This window comes from Fringilla coelebs (assembly GCF_963513975.1).
Source record: "Fringilla coelebs genome assembly, chromosome: 3".
NCBI lineage: Eukaryota > Metazoa > Chordata > Aves > Passeriformes > Fringillidae > Fringilla > Fringilla coelebs.
In genome coordinates this window covers 1,835,030-1,854,398 of record NC_140030.1, presented here as the reverse complement: position 1 = coordinate 1,854,398, position 19,369 = coordinate 1,835,030, and the positions used below count along the sequence as shown (strand labels likewise).

The 19,369-nt window shown below is 49.3% G+C and overlaps 1 protein-coding gene across 1 annotated transcript; it reads right to left on the bottom strand.

Annotated features, from left to right (window-relative positions):
* Positions 1-905: 905 nt before the first annotated feature.
* Positions 906-19,009, bottom strand: LOC311151297 (angiopoietin-4-like; the record flags this gene model as incomplete). Its single annotated transcript, XM_084201647.1, has 6 exons — positions 906-1,052; positions 7,009-7,204; positions 8,545-8,761; positions 9,818-9,955; positions 14,168-14,390; positions 18,635-19,009. 6 exons carry the CDS (start codon positions 19,007-19,009, stop codon positions 906-908), a joined length of 1,296 nt encoding a protein of 431 aa, XP_084057773.1.
* Between the last annotated feature and the right edge of the window lie 360 nt (positions 19,010-19,369).

The following is a 19,369-nucleotide window of genomic DNA, read 5'->3' as shown; positions in this document are numbered from 1 at the left end:
GGATCCATTCCCTTCCACATTCCCAGGAGATCTCCCACATTGGAGCACTTGGATCAATTCCCAGTTGGATCCCAGCTGGATCCATTCCCTTCCCAGGAATCACCTCCACATTCCCAGGAGATTTGGGTCCCGGTTGGATCCATTCCCTTCCCCATTCCCAGGAGATTTGGGTCCCAGTTGGATCCATTCCCTTCCCCATTCCCAGGACATTTGGATCCCAGCTGGATCCATTCCCTTCCCAGGAATCACCTCCATATTTCCGGGAGATCTGGATCCCGGTCAGATCCATTCCCTTCCCCATTCCCAGGAGATCTGGATCCTGGTTGGATCCATTCCCTTCCCCATTCCCAGGACATTTGGATCCCAGCTGGATCCATTCCCTTCCCCATTCCCAGGAGCACTCCGATCGATCCCCATCAGATCCCAGTTGGATCCATTCCCTTCCCCATTCCCAGGAGATCTGGGACCTGGTTGGATCCATTCCTTTCCCCATTCCCAGGACATTTGGATCCCAGTTGGATCCATTCCCTTCCCCATTCCCAGGACATTTGGGTCCCAGTTGGATCCATTCCCTTCCCCATTCCCAGGACATTTGGATCCTGGTTGGATCCATTCCCTTCCCCATTCCCAGGAGTTTTGGATCCCAGCTGGATCCATTCCCTTCCCCATTCCCAGGAGTTTTGGATCCCGGCCGGATCCATTCCCTTCCCCATTCCCAGGACATTTGGATCCCGGTCGGATCCATTCCCTTCCCCATTCCCAGCACCACTCCGATCGATCCCACTCAGATCCCGGCCGGATCCATTCCCACAAACCCCATCCACATCTCCAACTTTGCTCCGTCCCACCCCAAATCCGTTCATGGCGCCATTCCCAGTCCCGGCATTCCCGGGATTCGGGCCGGCTCACGGGGAGAGGTGTGGCCGGAATGCGCGGGGCCGGATCATCATCACCACCTTCCGCAGGGAATAATAATCCGTGTCCTTCCAGGAATACCAGACGATCCCGTCCGGGCCCAGCATCTTCCGGTTCTTGATGGAATAGCGGCCGCCCTGAGGGGAGGGAAGGGAGGTCAGGAATGGTGGGAAAACGGCAAAATGGGGTGAAAACGACCCAAAATGGAGCAAAAAAAGCAAATTACAAACAGTAAAAAAATCCTGTTAAAAGATCAGCAGGAGTGAAAAGAAATTAATGAAAAACCCCAAAATACAAACGTGTAAAAAGCCCCATAAAAAATTGAAATTAGTAAAAAATAATAAATAAAAATAATAATAAAAATAATATCAATAATGATAATGATAATAATAATAATAATTTAAAAATACAAAAAAACCACTAAAAAATACAAACATAAAAATAAACCAATTAAAACATCATATTCAGTGAAAAATTAATTATTAATACAATGAAAAAACTCAAAATACAAACATAAAAAACCCCATGAAAGTATCAAAAAGAGTAAAAAAAAATTTTAAATCATAATACAACAAAACCCCCCAAAATACAAACATAAAAAAACCAATTAAAATTTCATAATCAGTGAAAAATTAATTATTAATACAATGAAAACCACCAAAATACAAACATAAAAAGAACCAATTAAAAGATCATAATCAGTGAAATATAAATTAATAATACAATGAAAAACCCCAAAATACAAACATATAAAAAGCCCCATAAAAAATCGAAATTAGTAAAAAATGATAAATAAAAGTAATAATAAAAAATAATACCAATAATAATAATAATAATAATAATAATAATAATAATAATAATAATAAACCATTAAAAAATACAAACATAAAAATAAACCTATTAAAACATCATAATCAGTGAAAAATAAGTTAATAATACAATGAAAAACCCCAAAATACAAACATATAAAAAGCCCCATAAAAAATCGAAATTAGTAAAAGATAATAAATAAAAATAATAATAAAATAATATCAATAATATCAATATCAATAACAATACTAATACTAATAATAATATTAATAAAATACAAAAAAACACTAAAAAATACAAACATAAAAATAAACCTATTAAAACATCATCATCATTGAAAAATAAGTTAATCATACGATGAAAAAGCCCAAAATACAAACATGTAAAAAGCCCCATAAAAAATCGAAATCAGTAAAAAATAATAAATAAAAACAATAAAAAATGATATCAATAATAATAATAATAATAATAATAATAATAATAATAATAATAATAATAATAATATTTTAAAAATACAAAAAAACACTAAAAAATACAAACATAAAAATAAACCTATTAAAACATCATAATCAGTGAAAAATAAATTCATAATACAATGAAAAACCCCAAAATACAAACATGTAAAAAGCCCCATAAAAAATCGAAATTAGTAAAAGATAATAAATAAAAATAATAAAAATAATAAAAATAAAAATAAAAATAAAAATAAAAATAAAAATAAAAATTAAAAAAAAAAAATAATAATAATAAATAATAATTTAAAAATACAACAAAACCCACAAAATGCAAACATAAAAAAACCAATTAAAACTTCATAATCAGTGAAAAATAAATTAATGATACAATGAAAAACCCCCAAATACAAACATTTTAAAAAAACATTTAAAAGATCATAATTAGTAAAAAATAAATAAATAATATTTTTTTTTTAAACGGAAAATGATACTAAAAAAACCCCATTAAAACATCATCATCAGTGAAAAATAAATTAATGATACAACGGAAAACCCCAAAATACAAATATAAAAATAAACCCATAAAAACATCATCAGTGAAAACTTAATTATTAATACAATGAAAAACCCCAAAATACAAACATGTAAAAACCCCATAAAAACATTGAAATCAGTAAAAAATAATTAATAAAAATAATAATAAAAATAATATCAATAATAATAATAATAATAATAAAATACAGAAAACCACTAAAAAATACAAACATAAAAATAAACCAATTAAAACATCATAATCAGTGAAAAATAAATTAATAATACAATTAAAAACCCCAAAAACCCAAACATATAAAGACCCCAAATAAAACATCATCATCAGTGAAAAATAACAAATTAAAATAATAATAAATTTTAAAAAATAATAAAAATAATAAAAATAATAAAAAAAATTATTGATACAAAATCCCCCAAAAATACAAACATAAAAAAAACCCATTAAAACATCATCATCAGTAAAAAGTAAATTATTGATACAATGAAAAACCCCAAAAAACAAACATTAAAAAACACTGGGAGATCATTCCGGAATTTTTGGGGTTGGAGAAGTTCTCCATGGTGGAATCCCAGCATTCCCAATCCTGACACTGATCCGTGTCCTCCCAAATCCACAGGGATTTAAATCCATCCAGGAATGGGGAATCTGATCCTGGCCTGGGCTGGGAAACCCTTTCCAGGCAGGAATGATTCCCAAAATCCCATAAACCACCCCTGGCACAGCTGGATCCCATCCCTCATTCCCTGGGAGATCATTCCGGAATTGTTGGGGTTGGAAAAGTTCTCCAGGGTGGAATCCCAGCATTCCCAGGATTTCCAGCTGGGACTCCAGGAAGGGTCTCCCTTCCCTTTTCCATCCCCCAATTCCATAAAAATCCCTCAGGATGGATCCTGAGTGTCCTGGATCCCAGAATCCCGGAATGGTTTGGGATGGGATCCATGGACCTTCCATCCCATGATCCCAGGGACACTTCCCACCATCCCAGGGTGATCCAAACCCACCCTGGGGCACTGCCAGGGATCCAGGGATTCTCTGGGAATTCCAGCCCAGCTGGGAATTCCCAAATCCCCAAATCCCGACCCTCTGGCCATGGTGGGAGCCGTTCCCTGTGCTGCCATTCCAGGCCCTTTTCCCAAATCCCTCTCCAGCTCTCCTGGCTTGGATCCAGCCCCATCCCAGCTCCTACTTGGGAAGGAATTTCAGGATCCAGGGAATTCCCTGGGAATTGGGGACTCCAGGAAGGGTCTCCCTTCCCTTTTCCATCCCCCAATTCCATAAAAATCCCTCTGGATGGATCCTGAGTGTCCTGGATCCCAGAATCCCGGAATGGTTTGGGATGGGATCCACAGACCTTCAATCCCATGATCCTTGTGTCCTCCCAAATCCCTCCAGGAATGGGAAATCTGATCCTGCTCTGGGCTGGAAAACCTTTTCCAGGCAGGAATGATTCCCAAAATCCCATAAACCACCCCAGGCACGGCTGGAGGGCGTTCCCTCCATCCCATCCCTCATTCCCTGGGAGAATGCTTGGATTCAGCCCTGGAGAACCTTTCCAACCCCAACAATTCTGGAATGATCTCCCAGGGAATGAGGGATGGGATCCAGCAGTGCCTGGGGTGGTTTATGGGATTTTGGGAATCATTCCTGCCTGGAAAGGGTTTTCCAGCCCAGATCTCCCATTCCTGGAGGGATTTGGGAGGACACGGATCAGTGTCAGGATTGGGAATGTTGGGAATGCTTGGATTCCACCCTGGAGAACTTTTCCAACCGCAACAATTCCGGAATGATCTCCCAGGGAATGAGGGATGGGATCCAGCAGTGCCTGGGGAGGTTTATGGGATTTTGGGAATCATTCCTGCCTGGAAAGAGTTTTCCAGGCCAGGATCAGATTCCCCATTCCTGGAGGGATTTAAATCCCTGTGGAGTCTGGAGGACACGGATCAGTGTCAGGGAATTCTGGGAATGCTTGGATTCAGCCCTGGAGAACTTCAACAATTCTGGAATGATCTCCCAGGGAATGAGGGATGCGATCCAGCAGTGCCTGAGATGGTTTATGGGATTTTGGGAATCATTCCTGCCTGGAAAGGGTTTTCCAGCCCAGATTTCCCATTCCTGGAGGGATTTGGGAGGACACAAGGATCATGGGATTGAAGCTCCATGGATCCCATCCCAAACCATTCTGGGATTCTGGGATCCAGGACACTCAGGATCCATCCAGGGGGATTTTAATGGAATTCTGGGATGGAAAAGGGAAGGGAGACCCTTCCTGGAGTCCCAGCTGGAAATTCTGGGAATGCTTGGATTCGTCCTCAGAGAACTTTTCCAACCTCAACAATTCCGGAATGATCTCCCCGGGAATGAGGGATGGGATCCAGCTGCGCCAGGGGAGGTTTAGTTGGATTTCGGGAATCATTCCTGCCTGGAAAGGGTTTTCCAGCCCAGATTTCCCATTCCTGGAGGGATTTGGGAGGACACGGATCTGTGTTGGGATCAAAAATACTGGGAATGCTTGGATTCAGCCCTGGAGAACTTCTCCAACCTCAACAATTCCGGAATGATCTCCCCGGGAATGAGGGATGGGATCCAGCAGTGCCAGGAGTGGTTTATGGGATTTTGGGAGTAATTCCTGCCTGGAAAGGGTTTTCCAGCCCAGGCCAGGATCAGATTCCCCATTCTTGGAGGGATTTAAATCCCTGTGGATTTGGGAGGACACGGATCAGTGTCAGGATTGGGAATGCTGGGAATGCTTGGATTCAGCCATGGAGAACTTCAAGAATTCTGGAATGATCTCCCTGGGAATGAGGGATGGGATCCAGCAGTGCCAGGGGAGGTTTAGTGGGATTTTGGGAATCATTCCTGCCTGGAAAGGGTTTTCCAGCCCAGATTTCCCATTCCTGGAGGGATTTGGGAGGACACGGATCTGTGTTGGGATCAGAAATGTTGGGAATGCTTGGATTCCACCCTGGAGAACTTTTCCAACCTCGACAATTCCGGAATGATCTCCCAGGGAATGAGGGATGGGATCCAGCAGTGCCTGGGGTGGTTTATGGGATTTTGGGAATCATTCCTGCCTGGAAAGGGTTTTCCAGCAGCAGGATTGGAAATGCTGGGAATGCTTGGATTCGTCCTGAGAGAACTTTTCCAACCCCATCAATTCCGGAATGATCTCCCAGGGTATGAGGGATGGGATCCAGCCGTGCCAGGGGAGGTTTATGGGATTTTGGGAATCATTCCTGCCTGGAAAGGGTTTTCCAGCCCAGATTTCCCACTCTTGGAGGGATTTGGGAAGACACGCATCAGTGGTCGGATCAAAAATTCTGGGAATGCTTGGATTCAGCCCTGGAGAACCTTTCCAACTTCAACAATTCCGGAATGATCTCCCTGGGAATGAGGGATGGGATCCAGCCATGCCAGGGGAGGTTTATGGGATTTTGGGAATCATTCGTGCCTGGAAAGGGTTTTCCAGCCCAGGCCAGGATCAGATTCCCCATTTCTGGAGGGATTTAAATCCCTGTGGATTTGGGAGGACACGGATCAGTGTCACGATCAGAAATGTTGGGAATGCTGGGATTCAGCCCTGGAGAACTTCAAGAATTCTGGAATGATCTCCCAGGGAATGAGGTATGGGATCCAGCTGTGCCAGGGGAGGTTTTGTTGGATTTTGGGAATCATTCCTGCCTGGAAAGGGTTTTCCAGCCCAGATTTCCCATTCCTGGAGGGATTTGGGAGGACACAAGGATCATGGGGTTGAAGGTCCATGGATCCCATCCCAAACCGTTCCGGGATCTTGGGATCCAGGACACTCAGGATCCATCCAGGGGGATTTTAATGGAATTCTGGGATGGAAAAGGGAAGGGAGACCCTTCCTGGAGTCCCAGCTGGAAATGCTGGGAATGCTTGGATTCAGCCCTGGAGAACCTTTCCAACCTCAACAATTCCGGAATGATCTCCCAGGGAATGAGGGATGGCATCCAACTATGCCAGGAGTGGTTTATGGGATTTTCGGAATCATTCCTGCCTGGAAAGCGTTTTCCAGCCCAGGGCAGGATTGGGAATGTTGGGAATTCTTGGATTCCACCCCGGAGAACCTTTCCAACCTCGACAATTCCACAATTCCAGGACCAACACCCTCCCTCCCCACCTCCCACCCTCTCCACCCCGCTCTTCCCCGATTTCCATCCCACCCATCTTGTGGGATGGTGTGTAAAAAAAATTTAAAAAATCTCCAACCAAGGGGTCAAAAAACCATTCCCGGAATTCCCTGGAGCCACTCACCTTGTAGTAGACGCCGTTGAGGTTGGAGAAGAAGCACTGGTGGTACCACCAGCCCCCGTGGGAGATCTCGGCGCAGACATTCCCGGAATCCGGAGTGCTGAAGCTCCTCTTGTCGTGGTACCAGGCGAAGGAATCCTCCACCGTGCCGCTGAACCCGTCCACGTGCAGCCGGTAGAAGTTTTCCTCATCCTCGATGCTGTGGGGAGGGGGGGAAAAATGAGGAATTTTTCCGCGGGATTGTCGGAATTCCGTCGGAATTTTTGCCGCCCCAGGGGATCGGGCATTCCTGAGGCGTTGGCGGCTCCGGCTGCTGGGATTTACCTCCTCAAAAAGTCAGGGATGAGGAGGGGTTGTTCTCCTTGGGAAGGGATTCCCGGCTGGGCTGGGATTCCCAGAGAATCCCTGGATCCCTGGCAGTGCCCCAGGGTGGGTTTGGATCACCCTGGGATGGTGGGAAGTGTCCCTGGGATCATGGGATGGAAGCTCCAGGGATCCCATCCCAAACCATTCCGGGATTCTGGGATCCAGGACACTCAGGATCCATCCTGAGGGATTTTTTATGGAATTGGGGGATGGAAAAATGAAGGGAGACCCTTCCTGGAGTCCCCAATTCCCAGGGAAACCCCTGGATCCCAAAATTCCTTCTCAAGGATGAATCAGGATGGGTTTGGATCCAATGCCAGGCTGGGAGAGCTGGGAATGTGCAGCTGGATCAGGGAAGGATCCAGGGAATCCTTGGAGCCTTTTCCAGAGGGAAAGGAGAGCTGGGATTTGGGCAAGGGCTGGAGAGAGGGGCAGGAGGCAGGGAATGGCTTCCAGTGGGAAAGGGGAGCTTGGGATTGTGGGATCTTGGGAAGGAATTCCCGTCTGGGCTGGAATTCCCAGAGAATCCCTGGATCCCTGGCAGTGCCCCAGGGTGGGTTTGGATCAGCCTGGGATCATGGGAAGTGTCCCTGCCCATGGACTGGGATGAGGCTGGAAATGTCCCTTCCCACCCAAAGCATTCCAGGATTTCAGGACCCCGGAGAATTCCCAGGAGAAACAGGCAATGGGATTCTCTGGAACAATCCAGACACTCCTGGTCACTCTGGAATAATCCAGGATGCGGCTGAGGCAGCGGGAAAAATAAAACACAGGAAGAGGGGAAGGACTGGAAATTCCAAAGGATTCCGGGAAATAAATGAGCGGAGACGCCAAAATTCCAAACCAGGAAAATTTTTGAGTCCCTTTGAGGAATTTTGGGGCAAATTCCTGAAAATCCTTGGAATTTGGGCATGGAGCTCAGCAACTGGGGCCAGAAAAAAACGAGGGAGAAGCCAGGGATTATCCATGGGAATCCTCCACCTCCTTCCTCCCATGGATTTGGAATTCGGGCGTGGCCGGATGATGCCACAAATTCCCCAATTTTATCTCAGCTTTCATCCCAAAATTGGGATGAAATCCAGGTGGGAAGAGAAGGAGAGACCGATCTCAGCCCGGAATCCTCCCTGGACGGAATTCCCATCGTCTCAGGGTCTGAAATCCCGGGAATTTTACCTGAAGACCTGGTAGAAGGCGTGCTTGTGTTTGTTATTCCAGTCTTCCAGGTCGATCCGCAGGGAATAATCCCCTTGGCTCGTCATCCTGTGGATGTTGTCGTTGCCCAGCCAGAATTCCCCATTCAGGTCCCCGAATCCTTCCTTGTACTCGTTCCAGGTCCGGTTGAAATCCACGGATCCGTCCTGGCGCCTCTGGATGACGGTCCAGCCACCCCCTGCTGGGAAAAGGGGAAAATCCAGGGAAAATCCAGGGGAAATCTGGGGAAAATCCAGGGAAAATCCAGGGAAAATCCAGGGAAAATCCAGGGAAAATCCAGGGAAAATCCGGGGAAAATCCGGAGAGTCCCAGACAGATCCGTCGGCCAAAAGCGGAATTTGAATCCCTGGAATTGTCCAGGAGAGCTGGGATTTGGGATTTGGGATGAAGGATGGAGGGGCAGGAGGCAGGGAATGGCTTCCAGTGGGAAAGGGGAGCTTGGGATTGCGGGATCTTGGGAAGGAATTCCCGGCTGGGCTGGGATTCCCAGAGAATCCCTGGATCCCTGGCAGTGCCCCAGGGTGGGTTTGGATCACCCTGGGATGGTGGGAAGTGTCCCTGGGATCATGGGATGGAAGCTCCATGGATCCCATCCCAAACCATCCCGGGATTCTGGGATCCAGGACACTCAGGATCCATCCCCAGGGATTTTTATGGAATTGGGGGATGGAAAAGGGAAGGGAGACCCTTCCTGGAGTCCCCAATTCCCAGGGAATTCCCTGGATCCTGAAATTCCTTCCCAAGGAGGAGCTGGGATGGGGCTGGATCCAACCCAGGAGAGCTGGAGAGGGATTTGGGAAAAGGGCCTGGAATGGCAGGACAGGGAACGGCCAGAGGGTCGGGATTTGGGAATTTGGGGATTTGGGGATCTTGGGAAGGAATTCCTGGCTGGGCTGGAATTCCCAGAGAATCCCTGGATCCCTGGCAGTGTCCAAGGAAAAGCTGGAACCCCCTGGGATAGTGGGAGGTGTCGGGATTGGAACAGGACGGGATTTGAGGCCCTTTCCCACCCAAACCATTCCAGGATTTCGGATTCCCTCCGCTTTGAACTCAAATCCCGGAATATCCGGACAAAACCCGCCGGGATCATCCCTCCAACTCCGTCCACAGCCCGAAATTCCCACCTGAGCATTTCCCAAACCCTCCGAGGACAACGGAACCTCCCCAGCTCCCAACCACCCCTGGAATCGCCGGGATCCAAGAAAAACACCGGAATCCCTGTGGAATTCCGGACCTTCCGTGTCCATCTCGCAGAGGACCTCGATGGGAACGCCGCGCACCGAGGGCAGGATGCTGTAAATCCCGGATCGCCGGAGCCCGTTGGCGTAGACGGACGCGCAGTCGATGGGACAATTCCGGCCGTGTTTGATTTCTGGGAATGGGGATGGAAAGAGAGAGGCGGTTATGGGTTGTGCCATAAACGGGAAAAAGTTGGGGGAAAGGAAAATTCCGGGATTTGGTGGTTCTGGGGGGGATTTTGGTAATGGGGGTACGGGATTGACTGGCCATGGGGGGTTTTTCTAGAGTTTTCTAGAGGTTAAAGGGGATTGTTTCAGGGAAAATGTGGAATTATTTTGGGGAAAATGTGAAGTTATCCCAGGGAGAATCCCAAAATATTCCAGGGAGAATCCCAAATTAGTCTGGGGAGAATCCCAAATTATTCCAGGGAAAATCTGAAATTATTCCGGGGAGAATCATAAAATATTCCAGGGAGAATCCCAAATTATTCTGGGGAGAATCACAAAATATTCCAGGGAAAATTTGAAATTATTCCAGGGAGAATCCCAAATGATTTCAGGGAAAATCTGAAATTATTCTGGGGAGAATCCCAAATTATTCCAGGGAAAATGTGAAGTTATCCCAGGGAGAATCCAAAAATATTCCAGGGAAAATCCCAAATTAGTCTGCGGAGAATCACAAAATATTCCAGGGAAAATCTGAAATTATTCCAGGGAGAATCCCAAATTACTCTGGGGAGAATCACAAGCTATTCCAGGGAAAATCTGAAATTATTCCAGGGTGAATCCCAAATTATTCTGGGGAGAATCATAAACTATTCCAGGGAAAATCTGAAATTATTCCAGGGAGAATCCCAAAATATTCCAGGAAGAATTTGAAATTATTCCATGGAGAATCTGAAATTATTCTGGGGTGAATTCCAAATTATTCTGGGGAAAATCTGAAATTATTCCAGGGAAAATGTGAAGCTATCCCAGGGAGAATCCCAAAATATTCCAGGGAGAATCCCAAATTATTCCGGGGAGAATCCCAAATTATTCTGGGGAGAATCCCAAATGATTCCAGGGAAAATCCCAAATTAGTCTGGGGAGAATCACAAAATATTCCAGGGAAAATCTGAAATTATTTCAGGTAGAATCCCAAATGATTTCAGGGAAAATGTGAAATTATTCTGGGGAGAATCATAAAATATACCAGGGAAAATCTGAAATTATTCTGGGGAAATTATTCCAGGGAAAATGTGAAGTTATCCCAGGGAGAATCCCAAAATATTCCAGGAAGAATCTGAAATTATTCCGGGGAGAATCACAAAATATTCTAGGGAATATCTGAAATTATTCTGGGAAGAATCCCAAACTATTCCAGGGAAAATCTGAAATTATTCCAGGGAGAAACCCAAAATATTCCAGGGAGAATCCCAAATTACTCCGGGGAGAATCCCAAACTATTCCAGGGAAAATCTGAAATTATTCCAGGGAAAATCTGAAGTTATCCCAGGGAGAATCCCAAAATATTCCAGGGAAAATCCCAAATTAGTCTGGGGAGAAGCACAAACTATTCCAGGGGAAATCTGAAATTATTCCAGGGAAAATGTGAAGTTATCCCAGGGAGAATCCCAAAATATTCCAGGAAGAATCTGAAATTATTCCGGGGAGAATCCCAAAATATTCCAGGAAATTATTCCAGGGATAATCCCAAATTAGTCTGGGGAGAATCCCAAACTATTCCAGGGAAAATCTGAAATTATTCTGGGGAGAATCACAAAACATTCCAGGAAGAATCTGAAATTATTCCAGGGATAATCCCAAGTTACTCTGGGGAGAATCATAAACTATTCCAGGGAAAATCTGAAATTATTCCAGGGAGAATCCCAAAATGATTTCAGGGAAAATCTGAAATTATTCTGGGGAGAATCCCAAATTATTCCAGGGAAAATCTGAAATTATTCCAGGGAAAATGTGAAGTTATCCCAGGGAGAATCCAAAAATATTCCAGGGAGAATCCCAAATTATTCTGGGGAGAATCCCAAATTATTCCAGGGAAAATCTGAAATTATTCTGGGGAGAATCACAAAACATTCCAGGAAGAATCTGAAATTATTCCAGGGAGAATCCCAAACTATTCTGGTGAGAATCCCAAATGATTCCAGGAAAAATTTGGAATTATTCCTGGGAGAATCCCAAATTATTCCGGGGAAAAGAACCAAAAACTTGGGGAAAAAGAAAAGCAAAATCCCTAAAACCAGTAAAATTACAGAAAGTTGTTGGACTTTCAAGTGGAAAAAATTATTTTTTTCATGGTAAAAACTGCAAATTTTGGGGGATTTTTTGTGGGGTTTTGGGATGGAAAACATTCCCTGGATTTGGGCAAACTCCAGGTGTGATCCTGAGCACATCCCACACCCACGGAGCCGGAAAAGCCACGGAAGCCCCCAGGGAAGCAGGATGGAACAGGATCCCAACTCCATTCCCGATCCCATTCCCAATCCCATTCGCAACCCCACTCCCAGCCCCATTCCCATCCCATCCCATTCCCTTCCCACTCCCAGCCCCACTCTCGGCCCCACTCCTGTCCCCACTCCCGGCCCCATTCCCATTACCGATCCCATTTCAGATCCCATTCCCAGCTCCATTCCCAACCCCATTCCCTTCCCACTCCCGGCCCCACTCCTGGCCCCATTCCCGGCCCCACTCCCGGCCCCATTCCCATTACCGATCCCATTCAGATCCCATTCCCGACCCCATTCCCATTCCCATTCCCTTCCCACTCCCAGCCCCACTCCCGGCCCCACTCCCAACCGCATTCCCAATCCCATTCCCGATCCCGGCCCCATTCCCAACCCCGCTCCCATCCCATCCCCATTCCCATCCCATCCCCATCCCCATCCCCATCCCTATCCCCATTCCCATCCCCATCCCCATCCCGGCCCCATCCCCATTCCCATTCCCATCCCCATCCCCATTCCCATCCCCATCCCCATCCCCATTCCCATTCCCATCCCCATCCCCATTCCCATCCCCATTCCCATCCCCATCCCCATTCCCATCCCCATCCCCATTCCCACTCCCATTCCCCATCCCATTCCCATTCCCATTCCCATCCCCATTCCCATTCCCATCCCCATCCCCATTCCAACCCCATCCCCATCCCCATTCCCATTCCCATTCCACTCCCATTCCCATTCCCCAATCCCATTCCCATTCCCATCCCCATCCCATCCCCACTCCCACTCCCACTCCCATTCCCATCCCATCCCATCCCATCCCATCCCCATTCCCATCCCCGTTCCCATTCCCATTCCCATTCCCATCCCCATTCCCAACCCCACTCCCAACCCCATTCCCTGCCCCACTCCCATCCCCATTCCCATCCCCACTCCCATTCCCACTCCCATCCCCATCCCATTCCCATTCCCACTCCCATCCCCATCCCCATTCCCATTCCCATTCCCATTCCCGTCCCATCCCCATCCCCATCCCATCCCACTCCCATCCCCATTCCCACTCCCATCCCCATCCCCATCCCCATCCCCATCCCCATCCCCCATCCCATTCCATCCCCATTCCCATCCCCATTCCCATTCCCCATTCCCCACTCCCATCCCCATCCCCATCCCCATCCCCATCCCCATCCCCATCCCCATCCCCATCCCATTCCCATCCCCACTCCCATCCCCATTCCCATTCCCATTCCCATTCCCATCCCCATTCCCATTCCCATCCCCATCCCCATCCCCATCCCCATCCCCATCCCCATTCCCCATCCCCATTCCCATCCCCATCCCCAATCCCACTCCCATTCCCATCCCCATCCCCATCCCCATCCCCATCCCATTCCCATCCCCATCCCATCCCCATTCCCATCCCCATTCCCATCCCATTCCCATCCCCATTCCCATTCCCATCCCCATTCCCATTCCCATCCCCATCCCATCCCCATCCCCATCCCCATCCCCATCCCCATCCCCATCCCCATCCCCATCCCCATCCCCATCCCCATCCCCACTCCCATCCCCATTCCCATTCCCATTCCCATCCCCATCCCATTCCCATTCCCATTCCCAGCCCCATTCCCATTCCCATTCCCATTCCCATTCCCATTCCCATTCCCCATCCCCATCCCCATCCCATTCCCATCCCATTCCCATTCCCATTCCCATCCCATCCCCATCCCCAATCCCACTCCCATCCCATCCCCATCCCCATCCCCATCCCATCCCCATTCCCATTCCCATTCCCATTCCCATTCCCACTCCCATTCCCATTCCCACTCCCAATCCCATCCCCATCCCCATCCCCATCCCCACTCCCATCCCCATTCCCGTTCCCATTCCCAATCCCGGTACCGGGGTGCCGCATCTCCTCCTGCAGGCGGATGTGGGCGGGGTGCCGGCAGCTGGGGTTGCGCCAGGCCCAGTCGGCCAGGGCCGAGATGTTGTTGATCTGCGCCTGGATGTCGTAGAGCAGCGTGGCCTGGATGTGCTGCAGCGTGCTGGATTCCCGGGAATGCTGCTCCAGCTCCTGCAGCCGCTGCACCAGGCTCTGGTTCCGCCCCGCCGCCTCCTCCTGCTGCGGGGGGAAAAACGGGAAAAACGGGAAAAGTGGGATTGGGAATGACAGCGAGGTGTGGGGGGTTGGGTGGATCAAAGATGCCAAGGAGTGCGGTTGGAATTCTGAGGGTTGGGGTTGGGATTCCCATGGATCCCACCCGGGTTGATATTCCTGGGATTCGATGGAGGGCAGGGAAGAGCGGGTACCGGGAATGTGGGAATGTTTTCCAAGCACTTCCGTCATCGGGATGTTCCAGCTCGTCCCGTTCCATGGGCAGGGACACTTCCCACCATCCCAGGGTGCTCCGGCCTTTCCTTGGACATTCCCAGGGGTCCAGGGATTTTCTGGGAATCCCAGCCCAGCTGGGAATTCCTTCCCAAGATCCCACAATCCCAAGCTCCCCTTTCCCACTGGAAGCCATTCCCTGTCTCCTGCCCCTCCAGCCCTTGCCCAAATCCCAGCTCTCCTTTCCCTCTGGAAAAGGCTCCAAGGATTCCCTGGATCCTCCCCTGATCCGGCTGCACATTCCCAGCTCTCCCAGCCTGGCATTGCATCCAGCCCCATCCCGACTCCTCCTTGAGAAGGAATTTCAGGATCCAGGGGCTTCCCTGGGAATTCAGGACTCCAGGAAGGATCTCCCTTCCCTTTTCCATCCCCCAATTCCATAAAAATCCCTGGGGATGGATCCTGAGTGTCCTGGATCCCAGAATCCCGGAATGGTTTGGGATGGGATCCATGGACCTTCCATCCCATGATCCCAGGGACACTTCCCACCATCCCAGGGTGATCCAAACCCACCCTGGGACACTGCCAGGGATCCAGGGATTCTCTGGGAATCCCAGCCCAGCTGGGAATTCCTTCCCAAGATCCCACAATCCCCAGCTCCCCTTTCCCACTGGAAGCCATTCCCTGCCTCCTGCCCCTCCAGCCCTTGCCCAAATCCCAGCTCTCCTTTCCCTCTGGAAAAGGCTCCAAGCATTCCCTGGATCCTCCCCTGATCCAGCTGCACATTCCCAGCTCTCCAGCCTCTCCTCATCCTGAGAATTCCAGCCCTGGATGTCCCTTAAGGACAATTACATCCCTTTCCCTCCTTTTTTCCAGGAAAACCAGGCTGGGATCCCGTGTAAAATCCAGGGTGAAGCTGGTAGGAGATTCCCAGAGCAGATTCCAGGATCCCACCTGGAATGCGCCGCTCTCTCCTTGTTCCCTTTGGATGGCAGAGCAGGCTTGATCCAGAAATTCCCAAATTCCCAGAGAAGCCTGGGAATCCTCCCCCACCCCCGCTTCCCCATCCCCGCCGTGGGCCTGACCAAGGAATCCGCAGCCCTTCCAAAGGTGGAGGAGATTCCATGGATAAAACCCGAGGATTTGGGGTTGGTGCTGAGGAAATTATCCCTGGAAAGTTCCTGATCCCAGTTCCTGCCCTGCCAAATCCCAGGAGCTGGAAGCACCAATGGGAAAAATCCCCTGGGCACTCTTACTTGGGATCTCCAGGGCTTTGGGAATGGGATGGATCCACTGCCCTTCCAAAGTTGGAGGGAGTTCCATGGATAAAACTCGAGGATTTGGGGTTGGTGCTGAGGAAATGATCCCTGGAAAGTTCCTGATCCCCGTTCCAACCCTACCAAATTCCAGAGGCTGGAAGGGCCCATGGAAAAAATTCCGTGGACACTCTTACTTGGGATCTCCAGGGCTTTGGGAAAGGGATGGAGCCACGGGAAGGAACTCAAGGATTTGGGATTGACGGTGGGGAAACGATCCCTGGAACGTTCCAGATCCAAATCCCAGCAGCCAGAACCACCCACAGAACCACCGGGGGAAGGGCAGCCTGGCCCTCACCTGCACCTCCAGGGGTTTGGGACCAGGATGGAGCTGCAACCTTTCCCGGGAATGAACTCAAGGATTTGGGGTTGATGGTGGGGAAACAATCCCTGGAACGTTCCTGATCCAAATTCCAACCCTGCCAAACTCCAGGAACTGGAAGGGCCCATGGAAAAAATTCCATGGACACTCTTACTTGGGATCTCCAGGGCTTTGGGAATGGGATGGAGCCACGGCCCTTCCAAAGGTGGAGGAGATTCCATGGATAAAACTCAAGAATTTGGGACTGATTTTGAGAAAATTAATCCTGGAATCCCAGTTCCAACCCTGCCAAATGCCAGGAGCTGGAAGCACCAATGGAAAAAAATCCCATGGACACGCTTACTTGGGATCTCCAGGGCTTTGGGAATGGGATGGAGCCACGGGAAGGAACTCAAGGATTTGGGGTTGACGCTGGGGAAACGATCCCTGGAACGTTCCAGATCCAAATCCCAGCAGCCAGAACCGCCCACAGAACCAAACCCCCACGGTGGCGGGGGATCAGCCCGTCCCTCACCTGCACCTCCAGGGCTTTGGGAATGGGATGGAGCCACGGGAAGGAACTCAAGGATTTGGGATTGACGGTGGGGAAACGATCCCTGGAACATTCCAGATCCAATTCCCAGCAGCCAGAACCACCCACAGAACCACCGGGAAAGGAGCAGCCCGGCCCTCACCTGCACCTCCAGGGGTTTGGGACCAGGATGGAGCCACAGCCTTCCCTGGGAAGGAACTCAAGGATTTGGGATTGATGGTGGGGAAACAATCCCTGGAACGTTCCTGATCCAAATTCCAACCCTGCCAAACTCCAGGAACTGGAAGGGCCCATGGAAAAAATTCTTTGGACACTCTTACTTGGGATCTCCAGGGCTTTGGGAATGGGATGGAGCCACTGCCCTTCCAAAGGTGGAGGAGATTCCATGGATAAAACTCAAAGATTTGGGATTGGTTTTGAGAAAATTAACCCTGGAATGCAAATTCCAACCCTGCCAAATCCCAGGAGCTGGAAGCACCAATGGAAAAAATTCCATGGATGTTTTTACTTGGGATCTTCAGGGCTTTGGGGATGGGATGGAGCCACTGCCCTTCCAAAGGTGGAGGAGATTCCATGGATAAAACTCAAGGATTTGGGGTCGACGCTGGGGAAATGATCCCTGGAAAGTTCCTGATCCAGGTTCCAACCCTTCCCAATTCCAGGAGCTGGAAGCGCCCATGGAAAAAGTTCCATGGACGGTCTCACTTGGGATGTCCATGGCTTTGGGAATGGGATGGAGCCACAACCTTTCCTAGGAAGGAACTCAAGGATTTGGGGTCGATGGTGGGGAAACGATCCCTGGAACGTTCCAGATCCAAATCCCAGCAGCCAGAACCCCCCACAGAACCAACCCCCAGATACAACCCGGCCCTCACCTGCACCTCCAGGGGTTTGGGACCGGGATGGAGCCAAGGGAAGGAACTCAAGAATTTGGGGTCAACGTTGGGGAAACGATCCTTGGAACATTCCAGATCCAAATCCTAGCAGCCAGAACCGCCCACAGAACCAAACCCCAGACACAGCCCGGCCCTCACCTGCACCTCCAGGGGTTTGGGAATGGGATGGGACCACAGCCTTCCCTGGGAAGGAACTCAAGGATTTGGGGTTGACGGTGGGGAAACGATCCCTGAAACGTTCCTGATCCAAATTCCAACCCTGCCAAACTCCAGGAACTGGAAGGGCCCATGGAAAAAATTCTTTGGACACTCTTACTTGGGATCTCCAGGGCTTTGGGAATGGGATGGAGCCACTGCCCTTCCAAAGTTGGAGGAGATTCTGTGGATAAAACTCGAAGATTTGGGATTGGTGCTGGGAAAATTATCCCTGGAATTCAAATTCCAAACCCGCCAAACTCCAGGAGCTGGAAGCACCAATGGAAAAAATTCCATGGACGCATTTACTTAGGATCTCCAGGGCTTTGGGAATGGGATGGAACCACGGGAAGGAACTCAAGGATTTGGGGTTGATGGTGGGGAAACGATCCCTGGAACGTTCCAGATCCAAATCCCAGCAGCCAGAACCACCCACAGAACCACCGGGGGAGGAGCAGCCTGGCCCTCACCTGGACCTCCAGGGGTTTGGGACCAGGATGGAGCCACGGGAAGGAACTCAAGGATTTGGGGTCAACATTGGGGAAACGATCCCTGGAACGTTCCAGATCCAAATCCCAGCAGCCAGAACCGCCCACAGAACCAACCCCCAGACACAACCCAGCCCTCACCTGCACCTCCAGGGGTTTGGGACCAGGATGGAGCCATGGGAAGGAACTCAAGGATTTGGGGTCAACATTGGGGAAACGATCCCTGGAACGTTCCAGATCCAAACCCCAGCAGCCAGAACCGAACCCCAGACACAACCCAGCCCTCACCTGCACCTCCAGCGCCTTGAGTCGGTGCCGGTGGTGTCGCAGCTCCTCCTGCAGCTCGGCGATCAGCTCCCGCAGCTCCAGGATCTGCTGCTTGCGCTCCTCGTTCTCGTGGAGCCAGAAGGAGACCTCGTCGGTGCAGCGGAACAGGTCCGGGCAGCGCCGCTCGTCGCCCTGCGGCAGCGTGGCCACCACGCGGCACCGCCCGTCCGGCAGCACCTGGTTGCTGTACTCGCCGCAGCGGATCAGGCCCGGCGATTCCCGGGGATCCTCGTGCTCCCGGTAACCGGCGGGGAGGGATTTGCACAGGGAGGGGAGGATGAGGGCGGCCAGGAGGAGGAGGGAGAGGGAGAGGGCGCTGCCCGGCTGGAATTCCATCGGGGAGGGAGGCGGGTGCCAAGCGGCTCCGCAGTTTCTGGGAAATTTGGATTTATTCCTCAAAATTCTTGGGAAATTTGGATTTATTCCCCAAAATTCTTGGGAAATTTGGATTTATTCCCCAAAATTCTTGGGAAATTTGGATTTATTCCTCAAAATTCTTGGGAAATTTGGATTTATTCCTCAAAATTCTTGGGAAATTTGGATTTATTTCCCACGATTATGGGAAATGCGGATTTATTTCCCACAGTTATGGGAAATGTGGATAGATTTCCCACAATTCCGGGAAATGCTGATTTATTCCCTGGAATTCTTGGGAAATTTGGATTTATTTCCCACGATCCTGGGAAATGCAGATTT